Source organism: Antrostomus carolinensis, unplaced genomic scaffold (genome assembly GCF_000700745.2).
Source record: "Antrostomus carolinensis isolate BGI_N321 unplaced genomic scaffold, ASM70074v2 scaffold6341, whole genome shotgun sequence".
Classification (NCBI taxonomy): Eukaryota; Metazoa; Chordata; class Aves; order Caprimulgiformes; family Caprimulgidae; genus Antrostomus; species Antrostomus carolinensis.
Window position 1 is genome coordinate 13,997 of NW_010294733.1, and position 22,959 is coordinate 36,955.

Genomic DNA, 22,959 nt, shown 5'->3' on the forward strand with positions numbered 1-22,959 from the left:
AAGGCAAAAGAAGTTGTCAGACTTCCTGAAGTGTAGGAGCGAATGAGTGCTTCTCTCTGCTGCCTTCACCACAAACAGTGAAATCTGCTCCTGCCCTTCCACTCTCTCCCAGAGAGAGAGTTTGTCCATCCTCAGCTCCACTTTGCATGAAGGAATCTGTCTTTCTGCTTCTTCTCTGTAGGGTTTCCTTTACCTTTCCATCCTCCTGAATGAGAGCGAGCCTTGGTGGGCAATTTGCTCATGTTCTCCTCATTTTTAATGTTCTGATCTTTGTGGTGTGGCAGAGGATAGATGAAAACAGCAGCGCAGTATAACTCACTAATGGAAGAACCACTAACCTAATGCCTCGCAAAATATTTACATGCTCTGTTTTGACAAGGTACTAGACATAGATGCACAGAGTCCCAGTTCCAGTGAAAGGCTTTTCCAATATCAGTACCTTCATGAGGACAAGAAAAAAAGGTAAATTCAGGTCCAAAAGAGGTTAAAAACGCAAAGCTAAGCTATAAGGTGGAAGGAAGAAGAATAAAATACTGAGGTTATTGTATCATCAGTAAGCGTTTACCTTGGGCTAGATCCTTAGTTCATATAACTGATGTAGCCATGGATTTGGTCCATGGAATTTGGTTCACCTGACAGGGGTGTTTTAGAAGGCATTGCAAGTGATCCCAGTCTGCCTTCTATGTGGATGTGGGCTTCTCACAGATTTTGCAGAGCAGGGTAGGCTGCTTTGGTAGACTCAGATGACTGAGTTACCGTTTTCACCCACAGAGAACATTTTCGGTGCAAGTGAAAGGATTTGCATTATTTCTTTCCCTCGTTTATATTCAGTCGTTGAAAGTGAGAGGTATAACAGCTGGAGAGTGATAACAGCTTTGAACTTTGTGAAAGTAATTTAATTCTCCTAGAAAGACTCATACATTTAAATTCTGCTCTTACAAGAAAGACTAGTTTTGAGTCTGAGAAGGGTTATTATTAAGAGTCTTCCTCATGAGATGACATTTTATTTTATAATGCCATTGGTGATGATAGTATAATTAAGGCAGCAACTATTTTTACTTCTTATTTTGCTTTCATGATCTCAATATTTTGGTAATATAATGTCCCCTTCACTTTTACACAAATTAGCAGAGAGTGAGAATGCTTTGCAATAATATTAAAGGTATTTGCAAGTCTTACTGACTTCTTTAAAAAGTAGACGAACATCTTTAAGAATTTGGATTATAAAGATTAGCTCCTTCTCCTTACATGCAGCTGCCAGAAGTTCTTCAAATCACGTATTTATGTGGAATGCATCTTTATTAACAAAGACCTTGTTTAAAGACTTTCTCACATGTCACTGAGAAGCAAAAGCCAAGGGAAGCGGAGAAGTGCAAGACATTCACTGACACCATCACCTCAGGCCCTGGGAAGTGAGGACAGCCTGGTGACATGTTGCTGAACTGCTACCTTATAACTGCAGCAACAGAGCGACAGAAATCTCATAGGCATGTCTTTTGTGTCTTAAACTTACCGTAATACTAATTCTAGTATCTTTATTTCTTTAATAATGTTTAATCAGTTTACACTCCACATGGCTGTGGTGAGATGAATGGGGCTGCTGATATAAGAAAGTGCTATTCAGCTTGATTAAAGTATCCAGAAGGCAGAATTTGCAGCTAGGCTCGTGTGTGCACTCACAAGTGGGAAGGCTTCTGGGGTCCTGTCTGAGGTTCACATTTGTGCTTCACTGGAATTAATCATGAGAGTAGGAAGAGGAAGGTTTGCGTCCAAATCTGGATTTCTTCAAATTTTCAGTAATTAAATTGGACCAATGTGTATCCCTTCTCTCCATTCTAAAATAAATACAAAGCAATGTTTCTGCTTGTAAGTACAATAGTTCTCTTATAGTGCTTTGGCTGCTGGTAATATCATAAGGAGGCTTTTATTAATTCTTTGACAACACTCCAGAGGTTTGAAAAGTCTGACTCAGTTTGCTAGGAGAGAATCAGACAATGGAGATCTTAGTGGAGCATTCATAGTCATCTAATTAGAGATGAAACTGATACTTATGTTTTATACCATTTCTATAGGCCCTGTTTTAATGTTGCTCGATTTTTTTTTTTTTAATTTTATTTTTTTCCCCCCCCAACAGGTGTGATTATTGTCCCAAGTGCTGGTGTTGGTATTGTCCTAGGCGGCTATATCATTAAAAAACTGAAACTTGGTGCGAGAGAGTCTGCAAAGTTGGCTATGATATGCAGTGGTGTGTCTCTGCTCTGCTTTTCAACTCTCTTCATTGTTGGATGTGAAAGCATTAATCTAGGGGGAATAAATATACCTTACACAACTGGGTAAGTATCTTAGAATCATCTGTGGCAAAACAATAAGGCTGATAAAGAAATGTAAAAAATGCCTATGGCTGATATGTTGGGGAAATCACATGCTCAAATGAGAATTTGGTGAGTATTGTGATATAAACACACACTGTTACTGTGTGGCCCTTTGGTTCTATAATGAAGCTTATGTAACAACTCACCTTTTCGAGGGATGGGAAAATGCATTAGAATGGACTTCAATGATTTTTACAGAAAAATAAGAATAATATCCTCTGTAAATTGTTAAGAGTTAAGTTGATGTTTCAAAATGTTTTCTGCTCATGGAAGTTGTGAAAATACTAAAAGGATTATAAAGATTATTTCTGAATAGGTTTGCTTATTATTGCCATAATAGTGTGTTAGGTCTACAGTCCCTATTTGAGAGGAATCCCTTGGACACATGATATCAACATTAACAGTGTGCACTGCTTCTGAACCCCTTACTAGTTGTATGAATGCCTTCCAGCGCTTGCTGGGTCATCATCAAGACAAGGACTAGATCATAACCCTTAAAGGTATACTGAGAATGAACAAGGCTGTCATGAAAAAGGTGTGGATGTCAGAAGGTATGGTCGATTAGGGATTTAGGCTATGACAGTAAGAAATGCATGGAAGGGCATTTTAAAAAAATGAGGGATATTTGGAAGGAAGACAGTGTGGTAAAAGTTGTGAGGAGGTGTTTCACTGGAAGGTAATTCCTCAGAAGCCTGATCATGAGCTTTTCTTTCTTATTTTGAGGTTTGGAAGACAGTGTAGAAGAAGTGCAGAGCAGGAAAAGAGATAATCATATGGGGAAAAAAGAACTACAGTAGGGCAGTGAGCAAGCCAAGAGAAAAACAGAGTGGAAAAATGGGATGCAAAGGGGGAAGAAAACAGGCACTGTTTGCACATAGAATATTTCGCACTGCGTGTTGGTGGGTGTTACTATACTGATGTCAAACCCTAATCCTAGAGCAAGGAGAACCAGCAACTGAAAGTCATGAGCTAATGGAAAGCTGGTTTACTCCTTTGTATTCTTAATATCTAGAGTTAAAGCTTGGTGCTGAGCAGCTGACTGTAGAGGGGAGTAGCACGGTGACATATCCTCATCTGAGCATAGTGTGCTGAAGAAGGAGAGAATGGGGATGGGAAGGGGATGGAACGTTTTGACTGTCTACCTGCTATTGACATTTGTGACACCCTGTGGGGACAGATGAAGAAATGAAAATTAATAGGAAGTAAAACATAAATTTTTCAGATGACAATTAATTGAACTGTGTGGCAAGTCAGAATGTCCCGATGTGGCTAATGAGAGGCTGTAGTTTTCTGTTTGTGAAACATACTATTTAAGTCTAGTTTTAAGTTGAAAATAAGGCAAACTACTGCTGTGTAACACATAACCTTCACACTGGAATTGTAAGAGTATTTGGCTTGGGGTTTTTTTTTTAGTAGTAATAACATTTGCAGTAAATGCATAGCATGAATTGAAACAGGCATCTATTCACAGCTGTTCTGAAAGTCTGCAGTAGCATTACTGCTTTGCCACCTTCATCTAATTGTTCTTATTGAGAAAAGAGGTGAGAGATGGCAATGGCAAAATTCTCGGAAGTGTTGAGGTATATCAACTCTTTGAAATCAGTAGAAAATCAGTATGCTTATACTGTAATGTCATCAGAAATTGAGAATTACCAGCATGTTTTAAAGCATGGTGCAGGAGTTTGCAGCCCCAGCCCTATATGATTTCTTTAAATGCAGAGATCAAATCCAAATTTATTATCAAAATTATAATAAGGGAACAGAACTACACATAAGTTCATCTTGAATATCTGACATGATAAACATTTTCTTGATCCTCACAGTCAATCATTTCATAACTGCAAATCATTTACTTGGTAGGCAACCCTTTAACTCGGACATTAGAGAGTGTTATTTTTCATGTAACAAAAAAGCATGCTTTCATTTTGAGGTTTAATAAAGCACATACTTCATTCTGTGGTTCCAGTACAGTGCAGCGTATGGGCATCAACACCAGTTCAACAGGCTGGATCGGGTAGGAGAAGTGCTTGGTTTGGAGTAAATGTCTTGCATGAGGTTCTACCTTAACGTGGCTATGCTGAGTCTGATGTCTGAGCTACCTGTGCTGGCAGCAATCCAGAGAGCTCAGCTGTACTGGGCAGTGTAGACAAACCCTGCAGGAGAATCTTCTCTGGACAAACACATTCATTTCTACTGTTCTTTTACATTTAAAAAGTTGTTTTTTTCTTTGATGAAATGAGCCATAAACCAGTACAAAGAAGGATAAGCTGGGATTTAGTTAACATAGAAGTATGTGCATACCAGTCCTCAGCAAAGTAGGCAATGATGTTTCATACCTCAACATTTTTCTAACTGTACCAGTTGTGAGGAAGTGGATGAGACCTGGAGGCATACACAGATTAGAATACATTTGCAAGGATTTTCTGCTGTTTTATGTTGGGCACAAGGAGTTTTGCCATTGTTGTGTGTCATCAGCAGTGCTGTTATCAGGAAGGTCAAGGGTTCCTCTGTATTAAACATCTCAGTGTTTTAGAACCTGTTATTCTGTGCCCCGACCACGTCTCTGAAAACGTTTGATATTTGAACACAGTGTAAGGACCCTTATGTCAAACTGTGATACAGTATCCCTTCTCTTGCCCTGTAACCAGCATCTGAATGGGAAGTCCTAAATTAGTGAATTCTCTCCTTGTCCAGAACAACTTTTGAAAGATCTCCAAGTAGGGAGACTTCACAGCCTCCCTGGGTCACCTGTGCCAGTGCTTGGTCACCCTCAGTGAAAAAGTGTTTCCTGACATTCAGAGGGAACCTCCTGTGTTTCAGTGTGTGCCCATTCCCTCTGGTCCTGTCACTGGCCACCACTGGAAAAAGTCTGTCTCTGTCCTCTGCACCCTCTCTTCAGGTATTTATGAACATTGATGAGCTGACCCTCAGCCTTCTTTTCTCCAGGCTGAACAGTCCCAGCTCTCTCAGACTTTCCTTGTAGGAGAGATGCTCCAGCACCTTAGAGGCCCTTTGCTGGACACTCTCCAGTACATCCATGTCTGTCTTTTACTGGGGAGCCTAGGACTGAACCCAGCACTGCAGTTGTGGCCTCACCAGTGCTGAATAAAGTGGAAATAGCAGAGATCAGCTGCTTTGGTTGTTTGCAGACCTGTCTTTTCCATGTTTTTGGGTATAAGGCAACTAAAACAGGCTCCATGGGAAGCTCACTCATAGTGACAGATTCCCGGATTAGTTCAAGTCCATCTCTCACATTTCTGGTATGTAATGAATCAAAACAACCTTTCTGGATTGCTTTCTCTTGTGTTGGTGCAATTAAGACTTAGTTAAAACATGCAATTAACTTACTGAGGCACTTCACATAAAAAAAAAAATAATTCCTTTCTTCCTCTTATACCACCAGTTTGGGTTTCTGTTATTCTTGTATCTCTTTCAGTCCAGTGAGCCAGTTGGATCCCTTAATTTGAAAACAGTGACTAATTGGATCAGAACAATAACAACAAAGCAGGAATCCAGCTAACACAGTGAGAGGGTCCCTTGTTTGACAGCTACACAAAAATTGCATCATTGCTGTGATTCCAGCTGCTGGCCAACAAGGAGTCTGCAGATCTCTGCCATCTAGAATGTCTTTCAATACCAAACCAAAAAGATTGCTATGAAATTAAGATAATCTTTTTTTATCATATAACCCAATATTAAGGTAATAGAAATTATGTGGTGAGGGGTTATCTCCTTGGTCCTGTAGGTTGCTACAGTGATCTAAATAAATATGAATAAAATCATGTGCAAACCAATTCTTTGTTTAGATGTACCAAAATATAGTTAGGCACTGTTTTTTTTGTTTTTGTTGTTTTTTAAAAAAATGCATTTCATTTAGATTGTAGCCTCCTGGGAAGAGGGTTCACCTGTGTGTGCATTGCCTGCCACCACAATGAGGTTTCAGTCCAAACCTGGGTGTCTGAAATAACAGGTCACAGCTCTAAAATACTCCAAGCAACAAATCTTGCCTTATGCTTTCCCTTTCCTTACTTTACTGCTATACCACAAGCCTTCCACAGAGTAGTAGCTGGAGAGGAGGATTTAGGAAGAAAAAAAAAAAAAAAAAAAAAGTTAGGAACTAGGGTCCCTTTTTTTATTAGATGTGACTAATGAATGTTTTCCTCTTTATTAGCTTTACCATCATCATGTCATGGAGCCACAGAACAGTCTCACCAAGAAGTGCAATTTGTTAGAGTATTCTGGATTTTGTCCCAACATACATTTAAGAAACTTGCAGTTGAATCTTATTAATGAAAGGAGCAGTGTCACTGTAATAGAAAGAATAGTTCAGGAAACACTGTTTGGAGCTGGTTTCTATTGGTGGGCTTGTGCACGACAAGTGTCCTTGGCTGCTCAAGTGAAGCAGCGCTGCAAGCTGACAGCATCTGCACCCACTGAAACAAGCAGGGCAGCTCTTTCTCAGACATCCTGTGTGTCTACAGCACTGGGGACAGTGAAACTAAGCTGCTTTTACCACAGGCCACCTCACAAGCAGGAATTACTAGCTTTGTTGCAATTTCCCTAAGAGCCTGTTCTTTCTGACTGATGCAGGTACATGTGCGATGTGCTTTGCAGTAATTCAGGGATCAATGCTCTGTTTTCCTTTGTGGAGAGTAAGCAGCCTCCCAGTGTCAGAAGGCAGGATTAGTAGAGTACTTTGGTTCAGGTTATTGCTGGAAAAGTACGTTCCTTCAAGAAAAAATGATCCCCTCCTGGGAGAAATCTGTTATAATATGTGCTATGTGGTAGAACACGTGATGAAAATGGGGTTACAGATATGCATCAGTAGAGATTTAATGTCCCCAGCTTCTGAATTCTTTCATTCTTTGTTAGTTTTCCATCATTGAAAAAGGAGTGAACAATGAGTGAACAGTGAAGGTAATAAAGATGAATGCATGAACCTCTTACAACTGTCTGATAATGAGCTTTTGGAAACAGTTAATAGATGATTTTGTCCATCACATGTTCTTGAAGGGATGGAAAAAAAAAAATCTTTGCATGCAAGGCATTTGCTGTAAACAACAAAAAAATCCCCCAAATAAACCTTAACAGTGATTTGCTGAAGTAGAAAAGGTGATGAAAGCTGGAGAGACACATCTTGTAGTAGCTTGTTATTAATTTGAGCATATTTGCTTTGTGTATCTGTAAACTTAAGGCTTCTTCTGGGACAAACAAAAAAATGCCCCTGAGATTAAATTATCATAGTGGTCTCAGTTCAGGTTCCAGTTTCATGTTTCTTGCATGTCTGATTTCATTCACCTTTATTTTTAAGCTGATTTCCCAACCTCTGTGTCGTGGTAACATTCAGCAGTGCAGCTGAAGCGAATTAGCCACGGAAGTGGAGCAGGGGAGTGGGCTGTCCTGCCTGGGCAACAACACGACCCACCTGCTGCTGCTGAGAAGAGTTTTACGTGATGGAGGGAAAAGAGGTCATAAGAATGCGTTTCTCAGGGTGGGAGAGGTTGGAGAGAGGAACTTGATCTGTGCCTTTCCCTGCAGCCTGGGCTGGAGGGTCTCCCAGGCAGGCTGGGGAGCTCACCCCAGGTATTCAGGCATCTGGGACATCCAGCTCAGCAGGCTGCCAAGGGGCTTGTGGAACTCCAGAAATGCTGCCTCTCTTGCTGGTGTGAAAAACTTCTGTCACGGTGCTGCTGAAATCAGTATGTTCCCAAGGAATGTTTTGATGATTTAGTGTTTTCCATTGGATAAAAGGTTCTGTTGAGACATTACTGGGAAAGTCTGCCTGTTGCTATGTGACATATTGCTTCATACCATTTCTAGAATCCTGTGTGATATAATAAGACAAGTTTCAGCTGATAGCTAAGAAGGCGACAGAACCAATATCAGTCCTGGATATTTAATTTCCTGCTCAAGCTGCAACTTGTTTCTGAAACTGTGCCTTGTTTGTTTATGGCACAAGAAAGAAAACACTCACAAAGGCTTTGGTTAACACCCGGCTAGACCATAAAGTGTAAAGTAGCTCCAGGAGCCAAATTTGTGAACCTGATTTGTGTGATCAGTAGACAGTCAATAAATATTTAATAGCTACTTAGTAACATTTGATTGACTGCAAAAGTGCCCAGCTGGAAAGGCAAGCATATTCAGCAAAAGCAAATAGGGGTGTATAAACACATTAGAAATCAGTCAACTGGAAGCCACTAAGCAGCAGTTGTACTGCTTACTGTCACTAATGACAGGAGGTGAGGTGATGGATGACACAGTTGACACTCACTGTGCATTGAGTGGCTCCTGAGCTTAGTCTCTGAGCTATTTGGATGTAGAAGATGGGAGCAGTAGAACATCCCTTGTGGTCCATGAGGTAGCTGGGTTGCAGAAAGTCTGATTCTAGCTGTTTATCTTTACAGTGGTCCTGCCCATGCATTACAGATGTGAAGACAAGCAAACAGCAGCCCTTGTGGGGCTCTGCAACCATGACGGTCTGTGAGCATGTGTACAGGATCTTGGGGGTGCAGCCACAAACTCAATCTAGATTCCTGTTCAGCTCCTGCCTGGCTGAGGAGATGCTAAAATTCACTGGATATCTACTGATCTGCTAAGAGGAAAAATACTTCATCTGGTCTTAAACAGCAGTGGCCTCTCTGTGGCACCATTGAGCCATACTGAGAGCAGGGCAAACAGGCAGCATGGTTAATTCAATATTATGCTGCAGTGCCTGGTGTGGAGAGGTTGTGCACAACAACATCATTTCCAAGGCAAGATTTTTGCTTCCATTTGTGAAAAAAATGTCAGTTAGTTTAAAAGTATCAGCCAGGAAGAGGAAGGAGGGACAGCCTTTTATCATGGAGCTATGCAGATCCCACCTCTTGGGAGAGGATCCAGAAGCTGTGTCCCTCTGTGGGCTGAGGCCAGAGTTATTGTAGTCTGTGAAACTCTGGTGAAAGGTGGCACATGGAGTAAAGTAAACTTTGCAACTAAGCTAATGACACACCAAAGGATTCTGGTACCACTGTAATAAAACCTATGAGAAAAAAAAAATAAAATCCAAAACTGCATTCTCAAAACACCACCTTTCTTCACTGTTCAGCTACCCTGCACTCTAGCTATGAGGAGTCACAAAACCATGCAGATGACAGGCTGCATGGCCTTGTCTTCTGAGATAAACTATGTCTCCTGCCGTTGTGACCACTGTGGAGAAGGTAGAGGAGTGCATTGACTGAAGAATGACTTTGGGATGTTTGAAGTATGTTAATACTTTCCAAAACCCAGATTAAGCATATTTTTGGATTCTTCAATCTCAGATTATTGTGTATGGTGTATTGTGCATCACAATACTGAATATTGCAATACCTAACATTTGAATACTTTGGGACACAAAATAGCATTTACGGTTTAGAGTGCAGCTATGACAGAAAGTAAGACTTAAACTTGAGGGTAAACCTCAGAAAAAGAAAGCTATTAAGCATCCCAGGAAACTATAGACTGCAGTTCCTGAAAACATAATAAAATGGGGATTTTCCTAAGTAACAGGAGAAGCTTCAGGTGAAAATGTTGGTATCAGCAGTTTTTCCATTTTCAGTGGTTTGGAATTACCTTATGCAGTGAAGAGGAAGTGTGGGTGCAGAATTTGGGACCCATGATTTCTTTAGACAGAAATGAAAATAGAATGTCCCTCCTTCCTCTTCCTGGCTGATACTTTTAAACCACCTGACATTTTTTTCATAAATGGAAGTGAAAAGTGTTCTTCATTGCATTGTTTATCCAGTAGTCTGCCAATTAGATATGAAAACCCAGCTTCCATAGAATATTGAAAATAAGAGCTAGGCTCCCTAGCCTCAGCCAACCCTATCATTTGGAAATAGATTGGTATGAATAAGGTAATTGTGGTACCTTTTCCACTGGCTTAATGCATTTATGTTGCTGGCAATATTTTAAACTCAGATGAAATTTCAAATGAGATGCAGAAAATTGAACCATCAATAAACCACACTACAGACTCTTGCCTTTCCACTTATTAAATTAATTTAGCAACCTGAAACAAGACAGAGAACATGGCAAGTGTAGTAAAAATAGATATAAACATAATATGGGCTGTTTAAAAGTTCATGCTTGTTATAATTTGGCTGCATAATGACAGTAGAAAATAACTTACATTTCAAGGTGTGTCTGCATATATAACTAAGTGGAACAGTCATTTTATTTTTGCTACCTGAGCTAGCATGTTCAGTAATAGCATGGATAAAAGGTACTATTTTATGCCTATACTTTCAAGTACCTTCTGGAATAATGCCTTCAAGTAATAGATGTGATTGGATTAGAGTAGTTAATATTAGATGTGATTTATTTAATTTTAACAACAAGATTTCACTAGAGCTTGCAAATATTTTAATGTAATCCAGTAACTGAAAGGGCCAAAGGTAGTGTAGTGGCTCTTTATAAACTAGTCTGAGATTTTCAAGAAAATATGCCCATTAGAAAGAAATGGCTTTTCAGATTAGTTATTTGTCAGAAAAATATGATATGATCATCAACTAATTCATCATTAATGAGGAGATATTATTATTCTGTGTAATAGAGATTGACATCTTACATCCTCTGATATTAGCTCCATATACACTAGATCTAGTTATACCAGTCTGTTTTTAATTTGGGAACAAACAAACTAGTGTCTATTTTATCTTTTTTTAACTCTTTCATTTTAACTTACTCTGTTTCTCTATAATCAGAATTTGTCTATACAGTTAGGTAGGAGTTTTTACTATTATTTTATTGCAATTAGGTTACCTTTGTGCCTGCTAATGCTTTTCCTCTTCTGTTTTGTACTCCAAGCCCTTACCCTGCCCAGGAATGTTAAAAGTCCAGTGTCAGCTTGGGCTTTCCTTCAGCGCAGGAGGTAGCTGGGTGTCTCCTCCAGTGTTTTTGCCCAAAGCTGGGCATTATTGAGTGACCTGAGAGTAGTTTTGGGCAGGGCTGAAGTAATATGGTATGTAACACAGTAACTGGTTAATTTGGTGACTGTGTGACCTAGTCAACCCAAGTCAAAACCTGTGATGGTGACAGCAGGTTGTCAGCTCTAACCAGAGTTGATTTCTTTCTACTGGTAGCAAAAAGCACCATTTGATCAGTGGGATTTTTTTCCCCTGTCATATTCTGATGAAGAGTCTGTGATCTCATATATATGGATGCTGCCGTTACTAAGGACTTTGTCACTTCTGGATTGATCTGCAATGGTAGAGCCACAGTGGGATTAAATGTTTATAAAATCTCGATTCCAGCCATGGGTTGCACACTGGTACTCAGTGGTTCATATTGACTGCCCCTTGGCAGCTCAGGATATTGGATATTGGTTCTGTCTTGTTTTGGAGCTCCCAGCACCCAGGGCAGTGCCATCTGGGGGGATCAAGACTGCATTTGAATGACCTGTTCTCTCTAGACACGGCCCAGAGGTGTTAGCTGGAGGAGAGGGTGTGTCAGGAGAGACTTGTAGTTGTCTCAGTGCAGTGCTTCATTTGGGCGTTGTTTCCTGAGCCACGGAGCTCAGATGAGTGCCATGAACTGCTGCCATTGTTGGGGTCCCTTTGTGTAGTGAGGACTTGCCTAGGCTGGCATGGCACTTGCCAGTGAAGAGTTAATGCAGTTCCTTGCTGTGACAGTTGAGATCTGTTCAACCACCTATTTGGAGCAGCAGTGATAGATAGTGAAGAGCCTGGTTTTTTGCATGTGTGTGTCCTTCAGCTTTGAAATTCTCTTTAGTTCCTTCTAAGCATACCACCAAACCTTTCTGGGAAGGACCTACGAAGTTGTGCTTTGGCAAGATTTTGGGGAATGGTCCAGGGAAGCAGAGCAGTGGTTCTTTCACAGACATTTAGGAAAAGCACAACACTCCTCCACATCTTGAGAACTTCCTGTAGATTTCACATATGCATATAAATGATATAAGCATTCAGTTTTCTGAACAGCTGTTGGTATGTGGGAAGAGATGTCTATTAGTTCACATAATGCTTACATTCATCACTGAGCCCTTCACTAGTAATCAACAACAAATTGCTGCAGCTTAGGATAGACATACAAAAAAGTGGTGTCATAGCTCTTAAAGGAAAATAAAAAACCAAAAAACGGGAAAAATACAGTTATTACCTAGACAAATAAGATACAAGTTTTAAACTTTGGTATTATTTTTGTGTTGTGTTTTTAGTTGATGGCAGGGATGCCTTGGGTGTTCTAGGTTGTTTAAATCATGCACATAACCTAGAGTTAATGCAATCTTTCTCTGATAATCAACTCTCAGTTCCTGAGTTAATGAGTAGGATGTTTTCTCCTTCTGAACAGCAGGATATCTGTGCTTGCTCTACTAGCATGTTCTTTTTCCTTTCTTCAGTCCCACTCTTGCCATGGCCCACAGGAATCTGACTGGGAGCTGTAATGTTAACTGTGGATGTAAGATTCATGAGTACGAACCTGTCTGTGGATCAGATGGAATAACATACTTTAATCCTTGCCTAGCTGGCTGCATCAATGGTGGAAACCACAGCACAGGGGTAAGTGCTTCACTCACCCACCCACATACAACCTGCGAGTAGCCCCTCGGGACTGATGCAGATCAAAGCCTGCTCTGTTTTTAGTGCAAGCATCCTCCTTCTAAGCTTCAGAGCAGTTGCTCTGCAGCTGACTCATGCATGAGTCTTTCCCTGTTTTGAAAGGCTGGTAATGCTACTATTGCATGGTCCCACTCCTCTTCCTCCTTTCAGTTACAGTCCTGTACAGACTTGAGGCACAAGTTCATTTGTACCAAGTGAATCCTCCAGCTGAGTGAGTGCAAAGTGCCAAGGGGTAGGGAGGGCTGTTGTTTCCCGTACAGACTCTGAAGTCCCCCATGGCAGTGGCCTGTGTGTCTGCTGTTCCTGCAGGGCTTGGAGAGAGGACCTTGACTCAGCGTAATCTAGTTCAGCTTTCTATTAGCATAGGCATCCCTGTCATACTGTCTCTCCACAAGCGCATCAGTGTTACCCTTAAGAGCAATATTGGGGTTTTTTTGTCTCTCTCTCTCTCTTTGAGTGGAAGGAAGAACTTAACACTTCAGGTAGTTGGAAGTGTTTTAAACTCCTGTTTAAATTTAGTTATGGCCTTTTTAAAGTCATTGGTGTTTGTGTCAGCATTGTCATTTTGCATAAGTAGCTGTTGTACCTGCACCGGTGTATTGATAAGTCTTTTGTTTGTGTGGCTAGGTAAAGAATGCCCATGTATTCTGCTCTTCTAAAATAGTTTGCCCATTCTTATAGCCTTTCTCTAAACCTCTTCCAGGCTAAATGAAGTGATTGTCATTGAGCTCAAGTAACTAGAACTGAAAGGATGTTAATGATCCACTGACTTTCTTGGAAATGCATTGCCTGTTACAGCTCAGTCTTTCAGTTATGCTGGAATGGGAAAGAGCATCCTGCTGGTAAAATCACACCATGGAAATTTGGCAGTTTCCAGGACTGGGCAAAAGAAAACAGTTGAAACGTAGAATCTAGCCTAAATATTAACAGAGAGTTACGGTCATGCTTGTTTCGTGCAAAAGATGAACTCTTAAATTCTTCAGTTACAGAACTGTCCTCTAAAAAAGAATAATTAAGAAGGACAGAAAGTAATGTAAACATTGATTTTCTGAGGATTTGATTGTGCTTTCCAGAAAGCTTATTTACAATGTATCAGTCTCCTGATTTGCTGTCCTGACTCAGCCTGTGAAGCAGGAGGATGTTAGGTCCAGTACTGCTTTCTCAGGTTGACTGGGTAATGTGCTGGAAATGCAGGTTCATACATAGATGCCACTGAGAACAGATTAGTTTCCTTTATAGGCTTAGGGGTTTTTTTAATATCTTACTGGTTTTGAGTAGCAAATTTCTTTGATCCAGTTGGAAAAGCCCATGATGTGAGCCTGTGATTAACTTTCAGTGTCTATATAAACCTTATTTGTGCTTTGCTGGATTGAGACATAGGTTTGATCTTTGCTACATTTCTTTGCTACCTAATATCAAACTGGCACTATTAATTCATTTAGTAGGGAGGTACTTTGGCAGTATGTGCTCTTCACTACAGAGTTTGAAACATACTGTCTCCTCTCATGATTTAAGAAAAGATCCTTGATGGCCTGAAGTTTTAACTTAGTAGCTAAAGGTGAATAGAATAGGGTTCACATTGATAGGAAAATGTGCTTCTTCATTAAATAATGCTTTATGTAGGGTACTTTTAAAAACAACAAATGTAAGCTTGTGCCATTGTATAACACACAAAATGTGGCTAGCCTATAATATTCAGATTTAAGTTTATAATATATAGTGTTTTCAAAATTAACCATTTAAAAATGGGAAGTAGGAGAAAAGGATGCAAGTGCATGGTTCATACCTGTTTTATTTATATACACACACACACACACACACACACATATATATATATATACGCACTCTAGCATTTCTGTTTTGTCATGCCTGTCTTGTTTTACCACAGACTTCGTTTCTCTGGCAATAAAGCAAGACTGTGTAGTAGAGAGGACTGTTTTCTGTAGGATGCCTCTTTGGCATTTGCATTTGGAAGCAGTAAGGAGATTAAGGTGAGGGACTTTAGGAAGAAAACAGATACTCGTGTGATTACTGTTAGAGAGTAGAGTGCTGCCTTGGGAAACTAGATTCTGTCATTGCCTTCATTCCTAAGTGATGTTGGGCAAGTCAGTTAAACAAAACTTCTCCCAGTTGGTCATTAATCTTGTATTCTTCATATTCTGGATGACGGACATGAGCAACAAGCAGAAGTGCCATTTGTAGAAGCACTGAGTGCCTAAATCTGTATCTAAAGGCATGAAAAGTTATGTTTAGAGTATATTAAGTTGTATATAATGGAAAATGTTCTGATAAAAAGAATCCCACTTGTCTCAAATGAGTCACCCGCATTTGTAAAACTTTTGATCCATTTCAGTTACTTAGCTACAGAATAGAGATAACAGCATCAGTGCCTTAACCCTAACTGTTTTGAAGGTAAATTACTCTTTTTTTTTAAAGAGTTAAGCTATAATAGTGAGTGTGATAGAAAAATCCATATGAAATATGATTCATTCTGTCTTTGTAGTGGATTATGTTTAGTGTGAGGGAAAAAAAATACCTGAAGCGACATTTTGAAAATCCTGGATAAATTGATACATTATTAAGATGTTCAGTTAAATCCCATGGGAAAAAAACAGGAAGCTATGTCATAGTATGAACACATACAAAAGTATACATTAAAATTGACAAGCAACTATAATTTGGATGTTTTCTGGTGTCCAAGTACTTAAATTTTCAACATTAAGTTCGTCTTGTAGCGTAGCTTCTGTGCATGTGTGGTCCTAGGTTTTCAGAATGCAAACACTGAAAACAAAACCTCCTTCCTGTAACATCACATGGGTCCTGACCTGTTTCTTCTCTAGCTCTGGAGTATTCTGATTTACTGTACACGCCTTTGCCATTGGATTATTTGAAAACAGCAGTAGAATAGATGTGACAGGAGGCAATTTCTGATCTGGCTCTAGCTCAAATCATGATCCCCTTTGCCTATGAATGCCACTTCTTTATTCAGTCTCTTCATTTTAATTTCAGCCTCTTTGTCCATTCAGGACTCCCTCATGTCTTCTAAACTCACTGTTTAAGTCTCTACTTTCCCCTTATTCTCTGATTTTGCTCCTGTCCACATCCCATCCACATCCACACCCACATCCAGCTGGAAGGTCCCGGGCTCCAAGTGTGAAGTGCAGCTTGTTGCTCTTTAGCCAGATCTGGGTAGACTTCCATTGAGATGGCAGAAGACACCTCCTGAATATGAAAGTCAACAACCTGACAAATTCCAGAATATGGCATTGTCAGTGTCACTTAAAGAGTGTTTCCTCACAGTTTTGTAATACAATGGAAACAAACCTTTTCTCCAGCATCTCTGTCAGAAGCAATTGAGTTGTTTTAAGCAGAATTTTCCAAAACTGTTCCAGAATTATTTTTTAAACTCAGCCTAAATAAAGCAATGGAAAGACAATCTCACCATAGAGAGTCCTGGACAGCTTTAAAAATACTTGGAGTGGTAACTTAGCTTGTACTTGGGGTAATGATGCTAGAGGGAGAAGGTTCCTGATTGAGAAGTACCATGGGACTGTCATACCACAGCTCTGCACAATGTCTTTCTTGCATTGGTTTTTCATGCAGAAGTGTTCTTTTTTGCTCTCCCTAGGTAAGAAATTACACAGAATGTGCCTGTGTCCAGAGTCGCCAGGTGATCACTCCTCCGACAGTGGGCCAGCGCAGTCAGCTCCGGCTGGTTATTGTCAAAACCTACCTGAATGAGAATGGCTACGCTGTTTCTGGGAAGTGTGATCGAACCTGCAACACGCTTATCCCGTTCCTGATATTTCTCTTCATTGTTACCCTTATAACAGCGTGTGCCCAGCCATCAGCAATCATAGTGACACTCAGGTGAGAACTCAGTTACAGTTTTTTAAGTATTTTTGCTGCGCCCACTGTCACCAGTGCCTGTGTCAAGAGGCTGGTGCAACGCAGACCAATTCCTTCAAGCTTCTGTATCCTTAAAAAATGAATAGAATAGGGCTGACATGGATAGCGTGGAACTTGCTTGTATTTAGAATATGTAACATGATAATCTACTTTAAGAAACGTGACAAACCCAGCGATTTCCAGATACTATAAAGAGAGAAGAAGTAAAAGCATCATGTAAGAAAGTTATTACTCCTGATGAAATTTTCAACCTTCTTAGAGCAGTGGTTTGGATTTTCAAAGGCAAATGAAAAAAAGTATATAAAATTATTCTATTTTCTCTCTTAAAATTGTTCGATCCTGCTACATGTCTGTCTTTGGTTCTTCCCTTTTTTCTTCACAAAAATTTTGAACTTGTACTGTACTAGTGTTGTCACCATGGTCATTTAAGGTTAGAGAATAGCACAGTCTTTGTACGAAAAAGTAGTGTCATTTATTTGTCCATTTGAAAAAAAAGTGTTCAGGTTTTTGGATTGGATTTTCCCATCTCTGCCATCTGGTCTGATAAACACTATCACTCCCTGTAACATCTTTGTTCATTTAAAAATCAGCTTCTATAAGTGAACTTCAGTCTGATTTTTAAAGAAAATGAGCTGAAAAAATGGAATGTAGTCCACTGCTAAAATAAATTTGTATTTGTATAAATTATATTGTTGTTGTTAAAAGAGGAGGAGAAAGTATTAGAGGAAAATGAAATAATTACTTACTAGGATTTACAAAGCACACCCATAGATAGGAATTGTTTCTACTGGTAACAGGACCATGAGAATGATGTAAAGATGTTGATTTGGTTTGGAATCTGAAGCTGAAGAGCTCTTAGAGTTCAAGAAGTAAGTTCCTTTCAGACAGAGATGAGCTGGAAGATATGAAAAATAGGATAGGATTGGATAGGATAGGATGGGATAAGGTAGGATAGAATAGAATAGTTCAGTTGTAAGAGACCTACCATGATCGTCTAGTCCAACTGCCTAACCACTGAAAGCCTGTTATTAGGGGCATTGTCCAAACACTGACAGGCGTGAGGCATCAACCACCTCTCTAGGAAGCCTGTTCCAGTGTTTGACATGCTCTTCAGAAGCACATCCCAAATGATCCAGATGCAAATGGACATTCAGACCCTGGGGCCAGATTAGAGCTGATCTGAAGTAAATCCCTACAAAACCTGAAATACTTGTGGTGATGCCAGGTCCTCAGCACAAGCTGTTTAGCTGTATAAACCTACTTCTCTTGAGCTGCATTAATTGCTAACATAGAGAGACCTTTTGACCTGGTTTTTTGTAAAATCTCTCTTTGAATCAAGCTATTTTATACCTTTTCTGTCTGCAGGAATGGTTCTCCCAACCAAGCATGATTTTCTCCTGTTAAGTGTTGTCTTTATATCTACACTCTGATATTCTGAGACTACTGGTGTTCTGCTGCTGCTCACAACTAGCCCCCTATAAAAATAATAATGGCAAATCTTTATAATAGGTCATGGAGCTTTAGAAAACATGAGGCCGATCAGGACTTGGCTTTGCTCTCCTTAGGCCCAGCTCTGAGCACAGCTCTGAAACCCTTTGGCAGGTATCTGTGTCTCATCTCCAGCAAGGACAAGCCCTCTCTGGCTGTCATGTTCTCAGCTCAGGTGGCTGAGGTTTGTGTAGGAGCATGCTGCTGACATATGCAGGACTGTGCCATGTCGTGGTGGAATTTGTCTTCCAGTTTGCTTTTCAAAAAATCTACAAAATGGGTGCAAGGATCGCCATTGGGACTGTGAAGCCAAGCGTTTGGGAGTGGGCACATCAGACTTCCAGTGGCTTGTGCAACCTTAGCTCAACTACTATGTGCACAGTGCTGTTATAATTCAGAGACTTCTGACCTTATTCCTTCTGTCTTTGGGTTTTCCACCTGTACAATAATCATAATTTTAAAAATTGTTGTTGCACTGCAATTATGCAAAGGTAACTACAATCAAAGAACAGTAATACTGCAGTGAGCCTTGCAATGGTGAGGTGAATAAGGGACATCACCATCAGGATTTCGTAATGTTCAGCAAAAAAAGGATGGCCCACACACGTGCACAGTGACACCCACTGTCCCAAACCACATATTGTTCACAAAGCGTCAGTCCAAGATTTGTGGCCCAGGTTGGTTCTCCAATTTCTCAATTTCTAAGTGAGTGTTTGACTTCAAAACCGTGATTTTACAGATGCACCTCTTTGACTACAGACTTCTTGTGCGTTTTTGTCTTATACTTCAAGGTCATTAGAAGCTGCCTATCTTAATTTCAGACCTTTAGATTAATATTTAAAAATATTTTTTAAATCAGAAGAAAATTTGTGGTTTACTAAAATTGGAGTTGCATTGTGGAATATCCTTACTTTCTATTTAGTCTTTTGAAGGATTGACATTTTTCCTTTGAAACCAATGGCAGAAATGTTGTATTACTTGTATTGAAAAGGAACGGTGTTTGAAGAGACTATTTGGATGTTTCTACTGATATTTTTCCTAAAGTAGCTCCAAAGTGCTTATGCTATGGAGAGATCTGTTAAATTCAGAAGCTGATTCTAGCTTTCAGCAACTTAATTCTCCATTAATTCTGATTTATCTGGAAAAGATTAAGAAAATATTGCATGAAGAAATAGAAAATTATCATAAGAAACCATAAATGTTTTGGATGGATCCTCTAAATTTCTTTAATGGGCTTTGATCAAATTCTTCAGGCCTTACACAGGTAAAGAAAGGTTAAAAGGTGTGATTGAGATTTTGATTAAACAGGGACAGGAGGGGTTGGCTGTATTTTTTCCTAGCAATAAGAGTTAACAATATTAGAAGGTAAATGGAAGAAATTTAGACAAAGATTTTTTTATAGCTCAGAAAAAAGCTGGAGGGTAGAGCCAGAACATACTACAATGATTATCTGTTGTGACTGTTTCTTCAGAGGAGTTTGCTTTTTATCTGTTAGGTCTGTGGAAGACGGGGAGCGGCCCTTTGCACTAGGGATGCAGTTTGTTTTATTACGAACTCTTGGTAAGTCTTACAGTTACTCAGCATTTCCATAAAGGTTTGCCATGTTCATTTTAAATGTAAAAGTAAATTTTAGTACCATAAAAGTACTGAAATTCCACAAATCTGCAACTTACTGCCTGACTAATTGTATTAGGAACCTAAATTTAATAGCTTCTGAAAACATTGTAGTTGAGAGAATATATTTAATTTTCTTTTTTTTTTTTTTTTTTTTTTTGGTTACTGACTTTCTAGAACAACACTTTTGTCCCAGAACATTTTTACAGTTTCAAATTTTATTTTAAAATTTTTACTAAATATTATTTTATAAGGATTTTTTCTTTTTGAAAACAGATTTTTTAATTGTTTTCAGCAATAACAGTGGCTTCATGCATTTTTTAAATAAGAAGCAATTGTTACTTTATGTCTAATTTCAAATGTCTCAAAGCAGAAAGGGTACATGTTAAAAGTCTATTCCACAAAGTGGTTTCTTCAAGGTCTTGAAGTTCTAAAATCCTGCCTATAAAGAATACTGCAGTTGTTCAGCTGCTAGGAAACATATGACTAGAGCAAGCAAGGACTATTCTAAGAGAGCAGGAGGAGAAGCCTGTAGAGCTGCCTCTGGAAGTTTTCTTTGAGGAAGGACATTTCTGACTTGTCTTAAAGGTGTCGCATTTCTGGAGAAAGCAGGAGGATTCAATGGGCTGGCTGCATTTTAGCAGACTTAGAAGTTAAGTTCTGTTTCTCAGGAAGATCTATTCAAAAGAAAATTTGCAATTTTAGAGGTCTCATGGCTTCCATCCATCTTCAGTAAGAGAAATATTTTGTGGACTTTGGGGCTTTTTCTCCTTAATCTAAAGCAGCAATGCCCACCTTTTCCCAGCTCATGGACAATGGATGTTCAGCAAGCAAAGTTCTGGAGATAATGTTGTATCTTATCAATGTCTATGAATACCTGAAGCATGGGGGCCAAATGGGTGGGGCTGGGTTTTTTTTTCAGTAGTACCCTGTGACAGGACAAGGGGCAATGGGCAAAACTGGAACACCGCAAGTTCCACACAAACTTCAGGAAAAACTTCTTTACTGTGAGGGTGACGAAGCACTGGAACAGGCTGCCCAGAGAGGTTGTGGAGTCTCCATCTCTGGAGATGTTCAAAACCTTCCTGGACGCTTTCCTATGTAACCTGTTGTAGGGAACCTGCTTTGGCAGGGGGGTTGGACTAGGTGATCTCCTGAGGTCCCTTCCAACCCCCACCATTCTGTGATTCTGTGATTTTGTTTGTCTCCCATATTTTATTTCCTGAGAGCGACACTGGATTTTCTTTTAGGGGATATATAGTTCAAGAGAGCTGTCTGGGGACAATAGTTTGAAGCAGCACCTGTTGGAAGGTACTGCTGCATTGTCTCCTTTGCTTGAATTTTTTCCCATTTGTGATAATGTTTCATGTGTGGGATAAGGGAAGATCAGCTGACCAGTTTTCCATGTTTTACATTACATGTGAGAACAGCGGTGTAGAAATCTCAAAAATTCTTGGCCTACACTGTTTGGCTAAGGCATATAGTTTCTTTAGAAGTTTTCCACTATATTTTAACACATATTATTTCTGTTGCTATTTTTATTTCAGCTTACATTCCCACTCCAATTTATTTTGGGGCTGTTATTGACACCACGTGCATGCTTTGGCAACAGGATTGCGGTGTACAAGGATCTTGTTGGGAATACGATGTCACCTCGTTTCGTTTTGTCTACTTTGGGTTGGCAGCTGCCCTCAAGTTTGTGGGATTCTTTTTTATTTTCCTGGCCTGGTATTCCATTAAGTGTAAAGAAGAGCAACTGCAGAGACAGAGATGGAGGGCTTCACCGGTGAACACTGTGAGTGAGATGGTTGGCCAAGTTGGACCCCAACAAAACTATGCACGGACTAGATCCTGCCCTACCTTCAGCTCCCAAGGAGATATAAGTGTGGCACAAGGAATGAACTGCATAGCACAGACATACCCAGGCCCTTTTTCAGAAGCAATAAATTCCTTAAATGAAAATGCATTGGAGGAAGTCACTGCTGAGATATAGACCCCTGGCTTGGTAATGTAATATTTAGTTTTGTTGGTTGACTTAATTATGGCGCCTTGTAAAACACCTGTGCCTTCTATTTTTAATCTCAATGTAACATGTAAGAAAACCAACAAAGCTTAATGCAAACAACTATAGTATGTTCCTGAGGGCTGGATACCTCAAACCAACCCAAGTTCTTATTTCTCCCCTCCTGACAATGGAGTTTTAAAAATTGTGTTTGTAATTATTTCAGATGTGTCCATTAAATGTCCATGCTCTAATCTAATATCAGTATAAGGGTGAGGTATTATGAACAGGAGAAGTCGGTTGAAGAGTGACGGAAACTCGTATTGTTGATGTCTGGATGTCACAAAAATGCTTCAATGTATCATCAACTTCATATGCACAAATCATATTTTTAAGAGATGAGTAATTACTGTGAGTTCTGCTACAAAGCACAACTGAACTTGTTTAAACTATGCAACTTATTTGGATAGTTGTTTGTGCAGCAAATTAAGTTTAAAGTTTGCTTTTAAAGACATTACAGCAGCTGAATTTGAAAGGGGCTATTTTCAGACATAAACATTAAATCAAAAAGGAAAATAAGGTCTAAAGTACTGTTAATAATATGTTAAGCCATACAAAAGTTATGCATCAGGTAACGTTTGCAAATGTTGAGTCATAATATCTTTAGCCTGTCAAAATGTGCATTAATTTTCATTTGATGGGATGTAGTCATTCTTCACAAAGTATACAGGCTAGGAAAGTATAATGCTTGGAGTAAAATATTTCAGTATTAATTTATAATAACATTACGATGTAGGAATCATACACACATACCAGAGCAGATATGTGCATATGTCTGTAATGTTATTTGGGTGGCCATTACTAGCACCAAATCCATACTTTTTTCTGAAGAAGAAAATAACCAGTTATGGCTTGATAGGAAGAGCTTGGCTGTCCTTCAGAAACGTGTGCCAGTCGAGTTCAGCGTTGGTGAAAATAC

At 39.5% G+C, this 22,959-nt stretch overlaps 1 protein-coding gene across 1 annotated transcript in view; it reads left to right on the top strand.

Annotated features, from left to right (window-relative positions):
- The window catches only part of SLCO5A1 (solute carrier organic anion transporter family member 5A1), a 34,075-nt gene extending 11,920 nt beyond the window's left edge, over positions 1-22,155 (top strand). Inside the window, exons 4-8 of the mRNA XM_010177727.1 lie at positions 2,135-2,333; positions 12,748-12,907; positions 16,596-16,837; positions 19,860-19,924; positions 21,526-22,155. Coding sequence (XP_010176029.1) covers positions 2,135-2,333; positions 12,748-12,907; positions 16,596-16,837; positions 19,860-19,924; positions 21,526-21,971 — 1,112 coding nt within the window. The 3' untranslated portion in view covers positions 21,972-22,155. The remainder of the gene's footprint in view (positions 1-2,134; positions 2,334-12,747; positions 12,908-16,595; positions 16,838-19,859; positions 19,925-21,525) is intronic.
- Positions 22,156-22,959: the final 804 nt, after the last annotated feature.